Below are 10,988 nucleotides of genomic sequence, written 5' to 3' on the forward strand. Positions count from 1 at the left end.
GGGACCCTTGAGTAAGATTAGGATACACACTGGGTTCTCATGTGCAGCTTTCTGTTCTTGAGAGATTGATATTGAGGCAGCACTAAGGAGAACTGAGGCAGGGGCCCATGTGGTCAGGAAGAGCAGCACAGCTACCTCTAGTTCCTGGCCCCCAGAGCAGATGAGGAGCACTTCCATAGGGGCCAAGAGAGTGCCACTCCCTGCAGCAGGCTTACCCATGTGCAAGAGGAAAAGTGGAGCTTTCCAGGCCCCATTCTGGAGGGACTGATCCTCTCAGATTTCAGAGCCTGTATTCAGCACATGGTTGTTTTTGTTTACATGTGTGTACCATGTGCTTGTATGTATTCATTTTCTAAGACCTGTATATAATTTGTGTTCTGTGGTTTCACATAGCTTCATTTTATGAATATTGGGAATGGCTAACTTATCTTTGAGACAAATTTGCCACAAGCTCCTTTTCTGACTTCCTCTAGTGGGATGTTAGGTATTTTCTCTCTTTGGTGCTGTTGGCAACCCTTTCATACATAAAGAAGTTTTCATATATAAGATTAGTTACTTTCTTGGTATCCTTTTAAGAAGTGACATTTTTGGGTCAAAGTGACTGTACATTTTGAAGACACCTTATATTCATATTGACTTATCTGAACCATGTGTTGTAAAAATAAAATTGCCCTGCATTTATAACATAGTTATAATTATTATTCAGAATATAATATTCTTTGATAACATAATTTTGTAATGAGGTTGTATTTATTGACTTCTTGCCAAGTATTTTACACATATTATTGTGTTAACCCCTTAAAATAAGAGGTAACATACAAACTTTCATGCCTCCCACAAGACAGCCCTTTGGACATTTGGTTGATAATAATATTTACATCAGACATGCTCACATACCTAGATATTTACTCCTGTACACATCAGACGTAGGGCTTATCCTTCTGCTGTCCATCTGTGCACACACACTCATACACATGTGCCACTGCTCAGATAGTTTAAAATTGGGTCAAATGGTTGCTGGGAATTGGGCCTTCCCCAAAGATTGTATTTTTGTTGGTCCTGGTCTCTTCCCAGTGAAATCAGCCTGATAACTTGGCACGTTGGGTCCCTGAGCTGTGGCATATTATGAAATGATTTTGGCATGTTGGTTAGCTCCCATCACTCTGGAGCTGGTGCTGCCACAAAACAGGCTCACCAAAGGAGTAGGACACTTATGCGTGGTATAAGCAGTCAGAGGAGCTCCTATGTTGGTGGCAGGTATGTGTGTGCCAGGTGTCCTCAGTGTCTGGGGATCTGGCACACTGCTTGGCTGGCTGCCATTTCAGGAAGTCCTGGGTGAGACCATCAGCCACCTCTGGGCTTGCTGCAGTTTACCAATAGGTAGCCTGCAAGCTTAAGGGCAGCATGTCCAGAGAAGTGCAGCCACTCCTCTGATCTGTGAGCATTGATACAAACAGCTCCTCTTCAGCCTGATGGCATGAGCACTGGGGGACATTTTTATTTTATTCCACCCCTTCAGTTCTGTGGAGGTTGTATTATAAGATATGTTTAGGGGAAACCTCACGGGGAGGTATTCTGTTTCATCAGAAGTTTGGTGAGAAATGCAATTCTTTTTTTTTTTTTTGGTACTGGGGATTAAACCCATGGGTGGGTGCTTAACCACTGAGCAACATTCCCAGCCCATTTTTATATTTTAGAGACAGAGTCTCACTGAGTTGCATAGGGCCTCGCTAAGTTGCTGAGGCTAGCTTTAAACTCAAAATCCTCCTGCCTCAGCCTCCCAAGCTGCTGGATTACACGTGTGCGCCACTGTACCCAGCAGAAATGCAGTTCTTGAGTGTCACTTCAAGCTCTTCCTTTCTTCTAGCATGGTCTCGTCTTACCTGGTGCATCATGGGTATTGTGCCACTGCCACGGCTTTTGCCCGAATGACTGAAACCCCGATTCAGGAAGAACAGGCATCCATAAAGAACAGACAAAGTAAGGTTAATTCTCCTCTCCCCTTCCCTCTCTCATCTGTCCCTAACTCTCCTCTGTAACTCATGCCAACCCTGATTAACCTGTTAGGAGTCCATTCCCCTGCAGTGGAGACCAGCCTGCCACCCCAAGCTAGCCCTAAATCCTGCTCCTGACCATCCTTCAAGACTACATTGCCCAGCAGCCTTGGAGAGTCTCAGAGCAGCCTCCCTAATGCATACTCTGAAGGTCTGGCACAGGCCAAGCCTTAGCATGGCTAGATCTTTCTCCTCCGTGCTTGTTTCCTTCCTCCTGCATCCTGGATTCTACTTGGCCTCCTATTTATGTCTTCCAGAAAGAGTGTTTGCATCTTATCAGACCAACACCCTGTCTTTCAGACCATTTACTGAATCTTAGTAGTTCTGCTTGTCTCTAGCCTGATTAGACAGGGCAAAGCTGATGTTTAGTGGCTGCTTTGGTGGCACCTCTCTTTGTTCTGCAACTCTGGTCCTGCCCTTTGCAGACAACCTAATCCTTCTTTGGTCAAAGGCAACTCTCCCAGTGTTCATTCTGGCCTGTGACGTGTGTGTTTGGGGCCCTTTCATGGAAAGAAGGGGACAGAGAACAAAGACCATACACAGAAGATAGGAGGAGAGTGAGGGTGAGAGGGTGTGTATAGACACACATGTCTGTGAGTGCCTGCCTGTGTCTCTCTGAGCCTGTCATTTCTGTGTATGTGCATGTGTCTGTGTCTCCCAGAGAAGCTGCACTCAGTCAGACAGATAGAAAGGGATTCCAGACTTGGGATCTATGAATGAGAAAGCCTCAGACCCAGAAGTTGCTCCCAGCAAGATGCACCAGGCCCCAGGGCAAGAGAGAGAAAGCAAAAGCAAAATGCTGGTGGCCCAGAGAGGTATCATCATCAGAGGTGCCAGCATGAGGAGGTTGACCTCCTCTCCTAGCAGGGAGCATGCTGTAGCCCGTGAAGACTGTGGAGATGCATCCCTGGCCTGAACCAGTGTACTTCTGTTGCCACTCCCCTGTGAGGCCCAGAAAGAGGAGTCTGTCTGAAGAGGAGCCCTTAGGCCACTGGCTTGGCTAGGTGCCCATTATGCTCCTTCAACCAGCCTGCCACCCCAAGCTAGCCCTAAACCCTGCTCCTGCCCTCCCCCTAGCCAAGTCCTTGGCCACCAATGCCCCATAGGAGCAGGCCTCCAAACACCCCTCCTGCCTCTGGGCTGTAAGTTCCATTCTTTTTCCCCCTTAGTCTTGAGGATTCCATGTCATTTGGCTGAAACCAGGCTCTGCTGAGGGGCTGGGCAACCAGGTTCTCTCCTTAGCCTCTTCTATGAGCATCTCCAGCCGGCAGAGCACTCTGAGCCAGCCCATCCAACTATCACCTAGCTCCTGCTGAGACTGGCCATGTTTCAGGCTTGTGGATGTGAGGAGAATCTGTGGCCCTTCCTCACTACCATGTTCTTGCTCTCTGCAGAGATCCAGAAGCTGGTGCTGGAGGGCCGGGTGGGTGAGGCCATTGAGACCACCCAACGCTTCTACCCTGGGCTATTGGAACACAACCCCAACCTGCTCTTCATGCTCAAGTAAGTCATGGCCTCCTGTCCCTAAGACCACCCCTCAGCTGATGGCGGGAATCCACAGCCTGGGCCAGACCCGGAGCATCACTGCTGTGATCCCTCTGCAGGTGTCGACAGTTTGTGGAGATGGTGAATGGCACCGACAGTGAGGTCCGCAGCTTGAGCTCCCGAAGCCCCAAGTCCCAGGACAGCTACCCTGGCTCCCCAAGCCTCAGCCCCCGACACGGCCCCAGTAGTTCCCACATGCACAACACAGGTCAGCCACTCTCCAGAGGACTCTGGGAAGAGTTTGTGTGGAGAAGAAAGGCCACCCCAATTGCCCTTCCCTGTGCTGGGCTCAGGGCTGGCAGCTGGATTGGGGGGATGGGAAAGGGGATCACTGTGGCAATATCCAGGGACTTGCTTGGTAGCAAGCTGCCCCTCCTCCTCTGACCATCCCTGGCTTCTAGGAGCAGACAGTCCCAGCTGCAGCAATGGCATCGCATCCACCAAGAGCAAACAGAACCACAGTAAATACCCTGCACCCAGCTCCTCCTCCTCCTCCTCGTCCTCCTCGTCCTCCTCCTCCCCGTCCTCCATCAATTACTCCGAGTCCAACTCAACAGACTCCACCAAGTCCCAGCCCCACAGCAGTACCAGTAACCAGGAGACCAGGTGCCTGTCTTGCTTCACTTCCTCTGCTCTGCTTCTGCTTTGTGCTCCCTGGACCCACTGCAGTCTGTCCTTTGCTGCCCCCTGCCCTTCACCCCAACCTTCATCACAGGCTTATGCTTTTATTGCTACCTGTTAATCTGCCAAACCAGGCACTGGCTCTGGCTTCTGGCCCTACTCAAGATTTGGCTGCCAGTTTCCTTGGCCCTGACTTTCTCTAGAGGTACTAACCCTCCTGCAAGACTGAAAATGTGGTCCCCTCCCAGGGGATTCTAGGCCTTCAGAAGCCTTAGCATGTAAACTGAAGCTTTTATGGAATCTAGCTTCTAGACAGCCAGGTTAGCAGGCAGGGAACTCAGGTTACAAGTGGCTTTCAACAGGTCCTAGGCATACCTTAAGTCCAAACTGAGACCAGAGATGCCCAATGGGGTCCGTGAAGCCCAGTCACTGAGGATCAGGAACTATGTAATAAAGGTAGGATAGCCAGGAGGAGTGAGTCACAAAAGCAACACCAGGACAACAATGGGAATCAAGTGACAGGCCTATGGGAATAGCTAGTTAGTAGTAGGTGCCAAGTTTTGGAGCCTGGGAAGCTTTGGCTATCCTTTCATGTTCCTGACAGCCCTCAGTTTATCTACAGCAACCATGGCTAAAACCTGAATGAAGGCCCAGCCAGGTTGCTGCAACCACATCCCTTGGCCAACACCACCTCAATCCTTCTCCACAGTGATAGTGAAATGGAAATGGAGGCAGAGCATTACCCCAATGGCGTGCTGGAAAGCATGTCCACACGCATCGTCAATGGTGCCTACAAGCATGAGGACCTGCAGACGGATGAGTCCAGTATGGGTAAGGGCTGTGCTATAGCATGACTCAGCCTGATGTTCCCCAAGAGGGCAATGTATGATCCAGATGCCTCTTCCCCCTGGGAAAGGTGATATGGCCAGACTTTGGCAGCTTGAGAAGCTCCAGCCAGACCAATCATGGATGGGTCTTTGAGGCAGCTTCAAACATATAGGAAAATCTAATCCTGCTGCCAAGAACAAGACTCTTGCATTTGGGGCTGGAGAGAGTTGGAGAGTGTGGACGCTCTTATGAGCACCATGCATCTCTGCAGGACAGGAAGAGGGAAACCTCTTGAGTCCTACCTGATCCCTGGACTGTGTGCTTAGGTGGACTGAGAGCACCTTCGCTCTGGCTGCTCCACCTGCTCTCCTGGCCCTCCCCTGCCTTTGGCAGAGGCTGCAACTTCCTGGGATTTCTTCCTACCGTTCCTTCTAATTTGTTTTCTGCTGGCTTTTGGGTGCAGATGATGGGCATTCGAGGCGGCAGCTCTGCGGGGGCAACCAGGCTGCCACAGAAAGGATTATCCTGTTTGGCCGGGAGTTGCAAGCACTGAGTGAACAGCTGGGCCGGGAGTACGGCAAGAATTTGGCTCACACAGAGATGTTGCAGGTACAGGACAAGCCAGGCCTTCACACAGAGCAAGCCTCTATTTGGTGCTGGGAATGGGGTGGCTCTGGGAGGATCCAGGAGCAGCAAGAATAAGGCAGAGTGGCACTAGGCAGGTCTGCAATACAACATGGGTGTTGGGGTGTACCCCACCCTCTTCAAGCTCTGGGGAAGGTACAACCCTGCCCAACACTATAGTCCTGGTATGTCAGGTTCTCACTGGGCACCATTCAGGGCCCTGTCCCCTTCTGGAGCTATGGCATCGGGTGTGGTATGTACCACAATCCTAAGAGTGCTTGTCCCTTAGGATGCCTTCAGCTTACTCGCTTACTCAGATCCCTGGAGCTGCCCTGTTGGCCAGCAGCTTGATCCCATCCAGAGGGAACCTGTGTGTGCTGCACTCAACAGCGCCATTTTAGGTGAGTGCATCTAATAAAAGCAAAAAATTGACCCAAGAATGCCTGGGTGGCCCCTCCCCCTCTCCCTGGGAAGGACAACAAGGTCAGCACAGGTTCTATCAGATGACTCACAGGACTCCTGGACTTCCAATGCTGAACCTAAACCCTGATTTCCCTCTACCCAGCTGAACTAGCTGCTAGATCATGATGGGTTCTAGGCCATGACCTTGGGCCCACATAATCATTTCACTGTACTAAATAAGGCTAAAATGCTCAGGTTTTTAGCATGACTATAAGTCCATGGCCTGATAGCAAGGACACTCACACAGACACTGAATGTTCTGGTCTTAGAGATTCTATCAATTCCCTCACCTTCCATTCCCAAGGGAATTTTGGCCTGCAATCAAGCCCTGGACAGGGCAGTGATCAGGCCTTATATCTTCTCCACAGAGTCTCAGAACCTGCCAAAGCAGCCCCCACTGATGCTTGCTCTGGGCCAGGCATCTGAATGTCTACGGCTCATGGCCCGAGCGGGCCTGGGATCTTGCTCCTTTGCCAGAGTTGACGACTACTTGCACTAGCTGACCATGCTGGCTGGCCCTGCTGGCTGGCCCCGCCTGGCCCTCCTTCAGCCTCAGGGCTGGAGCAGCCCTGCCCTCCATAGGCACCTGGTGCAGGGACCTAGAAGCCATGGGCAGAGTCCACTCCTTCTGCCTGGCCTTTCTCTCTCTCCCTTTCCTTCCTCCTTTCCTCCTGGCCTCTGTTCCTTCTTTCCCTTCTTTCTCCCTCTCTCTATCCCTCTCTCTGCCCCAGTCTCTCTCCTCTTCATGTGCAGCGGCCTATGACACAGTATTTGGCTGATTACTCTCATGTAGCGCCTTCTCCTTTAAAGGGGGTTTTGTTTTGAGGAGGGCTTGGGGTTTTTTAATCTTTTTTTCCTCCTGACTGAGCCACCAGTGTTTATCTTGGGAGAGTTTGTGCTGAGCTGGTTTCTGCTAATTTAGTGATGAAGCCTATCCAGGTTGGTGATAGCTGATTATTTTCATAAGTAAAAAAAAAAAAATGAGATTATATATATATATATATATATATATATATAAATATATATATTAAAAAAAAGACACAGTATTTATCGTAGCATTAGTGGTCCATCACCTCTTGGGTGAGGCTGTCCAGACACCATGTGTTTTTATTTGAATCCAACTCATTAAAAAAGAATCATCTCTGTCACCTCAGCCAAGCAATTTGTTTATTTTAGGCTCCCCCTTTGTTGAGCCACAGGCCCAGCTGCCACCCAGGGAAGCTGAATAGGCTTTGAGGAGCTACTTGGTAGGCAGGGTCAGGCTAAGCTGGTTTGCAGCATCCCCAGAGGTGTGGGTCTTTAGGCCCCTGTGACCTGAACTGAGCAGAGAACTGCAGGGCTAGGAGTCCAGAGACATGAACATGAGTTAGCCCAGGGCCACACAGCAAAGCAAGGGAGCAGAGGGTCCTTGGCCAGCACACTGTCTACCACTGTACCCTGCCTCTCACTGCCTGCCTTGCCCCTCTCCCTCTCTCAATGCCCTGCCTTCCCTTTTTTTTAAGATGGCCAAATAATTCATTTACTCTCAATTGATTGCCTGGAAACTACCTGCCTTCAAGCTGCTGTGCATCAGGCTGCCAGGAGGAAGACTCCATTCCCAGGACAGAGGCCCCTGAGGACAGGGGCTGCTTTCTTCCTGCCTGGGTCTTCACCATTATTGCACAGCTCTGATGGGATTGATGTTTTCTGTGGAGAAGCCAGTGCCTCACGGAGGCAGATTCTTTGGCTGCTGGTCCCTGGAGTAGGTGGAACCTATCACCCCCTAGACCAGGCTTCACTGCAGCTGTGCCAGGCCACTTCCTGCAGCTTGGCCCCAGCCACTCTTAGGAAGAGAAGGGGACCCCATGGGCTTTACAAATGTCCCACAGCTGTTTTCAGATGAATTCTCATAGCTGGTGGAACAAAAAAAGTCTCACTGTCACAGGAAGGGCTGAGATAGCTGCCAGGACTTGGGTGGAGCATCTGAGGAGAGGACTGGCTGCCCAGTAGGAAAGGGAAGAGGCCTATACAAGAGGAGTACTGGAGGGCTAGGATTTCTATACCTGCTTCAGTGTGAGAGAGAGCCCAAGCAACCCCTGCAAAGATTAGGGTAAGCCATTGCAAAGCTAGAGTTGAAACTTCCAGTACCTGTCTGGGTTTGGGCTGGTGAACTCCTGCTTCATGTTATTGGACATGGGAATGGTTGGAATGGCCAGAGATTTTCCATGCCCACTAGGCCTCATCAGGCCCACAATGGACAAGAAATTGAATTGGACCAGCTACTGGTGAGGGGCCAGGACTCTGGCCCTGATATCTTTTGGAGTTTTACCTTAAGGGATAATTCTGTAGGCTACTTCTTTTTCTTGGTCCCTGCCATGGCTCCATCTGCCAGTCCACAAACAAGACCCATCATGAGGTATTGTCCTGTTTGTAAAGGAAATTAATTCTATGCAAGGCTAGGGATACCCAGCTCCGATGTCAGAGATTGGAAACATCAGACTGTTAAAGTGATCAACCTAGCTGGATTGGGAATTAAAACCAGAGGCTTTTGCAGCTGCAGTGGAGTTCAGAGATCATCTCTACCAGTCCTTTTCTTTTTCAGATAAGAAAACAGGCCAAGGAGATTGACTTGGCCAAAGTCACACAGCAAATTAGTGGCAGAGCCAGGACTAACCTTATTCCTTTAGTCCTGAAGCTGAATGGTGGATGAGCCCCATGAAGGGTCAGGGTGGCATGGCTTCCAGCAGTGGCTGAGCAGAAGGTATCTTCAGGGGTATGTCAGGGATGGGGATGAGTGCCTGGACTTCGGTTGTGGAGCGGCTGAGAGAGGGCCCAGGAGGGCTCAGGATACCTGTGCGCTGCATATGGGGATGGGTGTCTGCCGGGCTCACGCTCAGTACCTATGGCCACCTCCCCATTTTCTGTGCCTTATCTCACTGTTTCAGCTGAGTCCAAGTTGTTTACTGTTTCTCTCCAGAGGGGCTCTCTGTCCCAGTTGGACAGCTCACCTTTGGGACAAGCCTTTGCCCCATAAGCTGTGGAGAGGGCCAAAACCAAGCTGCTTAAATAGGCTGTCTTGCTGATAGTCCAAGCTCACCTGCAGCTGGAGGAGCCCCTTATGCGAATTCAGCCCTGCCAGCCTGCTTCCAGGAGCCTCAAGTGGGGAAGGTACCTGGGAACAGCCCTGGTGAAGGTCTGGGTCTAACTTATGGGGCAGACGGAAGACCTGGCTCTGTTGGGTTGTCCAGCCCTGGGGGAGCAGCCTTCCCCAGTCACCTTCCCCTTGTGGCACCAGATAATTGCTCCTTTCAGAGGAGAAAACTGGCAGGCCACTCAAAGCCAGAACCCCCTATTCCCATCCATGTGGATCTGTGGCTGGGTGCAGGCCATCAGAACAGGGACACCACAAAACAAAGAAGTGGGGACTACCTGGCCACTCAGCGCCTTCCCAGCTCTTAAGCAAGCACAAAGAAGATGAGGCAGAGGACTGTCGGAGCTAAAAGTTCCTTAGGTTGCTCACAACTCAGGTATGCATGCCATGTGGCAGCTGGAAAGCAGAGCCCTACTTGACCGCCAGTCCTGGGCACCTGGACCTGCGGCCAGATGGTGGCTTCTGGCTGCTCAAGTGCCCACCTCTTCGCATAGGGTTTTCCTACATTAGTAACTACAGCTGAAACAGACATCCTCCACATTGTGCACACTGGTTCTGCCTTTGTCCTCGCAAGTTGATATTTGGCATTAGCATGAAACTTGTGGGCATAGGAGGGTTGGGAGAATTCTAACACAAAACATCCTATTAAAATTGTACTTGAGAGATGAAAAAAACTCTTGTTGTATTTTGACAGAATTATTTTTATTAAAATACACATCCATGAGCAGTGATGAGTGTCTGGTCTCTGTTTTGAGTTTTACTAGGGTGGGTACCTCTAGTGTGACACATCCTGTCCTGGAGGAATTGGGCCCTCTTTGGCCCACCTCTTGAAGACTCAGGCCCCTCTTGCCTCCTCAAGGACCCTCAAAACTGTGGTGTTTGCAGGATCTCAAGGAGCACAAGTACTCAAGCTTCAATTCTTTTCCTGAAATAGTCCGCATCTTAGACAGTGAAAAAAATTCAGCTTCAGGAAAGTGGGCCACAGAATTTCTTCCCACAAACATGATTTAAAATGTAGTCCTCAGTATCCATGAGGATTGGTTCCAGGGCCCCCATCCCTATACCCAAGAATACCAAATTCTTCATATTCAAGTCCCTTATATGAAATGGTGTAGTATTTGCATATAATCTACCCTTTTATATATTTTAATCTCTACATCTTTTTTTTTTTTTTTGGTGGTGGTACTAGGGATTGAACCCAGGGCCTTGCATGTGAGGGAAGCACTCTACCAACTGAGCTATATCCCCAGTCCTCTACATCTTAAATACTATTTTTTATATACTGTAGAGTGTATATAGTGTTGGAGATTGAATCCAGGATCTCATGCATGCTAGGCAAGCACTCTATCGTTGAGCTACATCCCCAGGCCTTCTACATCACTTCTATAATGTTTGCATTACTAATGTAAGCACTATGTAAGTAGTGTTCTATATTGTTTAGGGAAAAATAACAAAAACAGAGTCTTTATATGTTCAGTATGGACACGATTTTTTTTTTCTTCAGTATTTTCTGTTGGTTGAATCCATAGGTACAGAACTTGTGGACACAGGCAGTTATGCATCAAGGACCCTAATCCCCAATACTGCAGTCAGAGCTTCCTGTCAGTCTGAGGAGAAATAGCCTGTTCTTAAATTCCCAGTACTAACTGGGAACTCAAGCTTGAGTTTCCCAGCCTTAAGATGTGGTTAATCCACCTATCCTGTGGAAGTAGGTGATGATAGCA

General features: G+C 49.6%; 1 protein-coding gene across 3 annotated transcripts in view; it reads left to right on the top strand.

The window, feature by feature from the left end:
- The window catches only part of Ranbp10 (RAN binding protein 10), a 67,538-nt gene extending 57,547 nt beyond the window's left edge, over positions 1-9,991 (top strand). For all 3 annotated transcript variants that reach the window (XM_048792552.1, XM_015496193.2, XM_048792553.1), the window contains 8 exons: positions 1,868-1,980; positions 3,449-3,557; positions 3,659-3,807; positions 4,001-4,205; positions 4,930-5,051; positions 5,512-5,657; positions 5,962-6,073; positions 6,503-9,991. In XM_048792552.1, coding sequence (XP_048648509.1) covers positions 1,868-1,980; positions 3,449-3,557; positions 3,659-3,807; positions 4,001-4,205; positions 4,930-5,051; positions 5,512-5,657; positions 5,962-6,073; positions 6,503-6,633 — 1,087 coding nt within the window. In that variant the 3' untranslated portion in view covers positions 6,634-9,991. The remainder of the gene's footprint in view (positions 1-1,867; positions 1,981-3,448; positions 3,558-3,658; positions 3,808-4,000; positions 4,206-4,929; positions 5,052-5,511; positions 5,658-5,961; positions 6,074-6,502) is intronic.
- The last annotated feature ends 997 nt before the right edge of the window (positions 9,992-10,988 follow it).

The sequence above is a fragment of the Marmota marmota genome, unplaced genomic scaffold (genome assembly GCF_001458135.2).
Source record: "Marmota marmota marmota unplaced genomic scaffold, marMar, whole genome shotgun sequence".
In the NCBI taxonomy this organism is placed as follows: domain Eukaryota; kingdom Metazoa; phylum Chordata; class Mammalia; order Rodentia; family Sciuridae; genus Marmota; species Marmota marmota.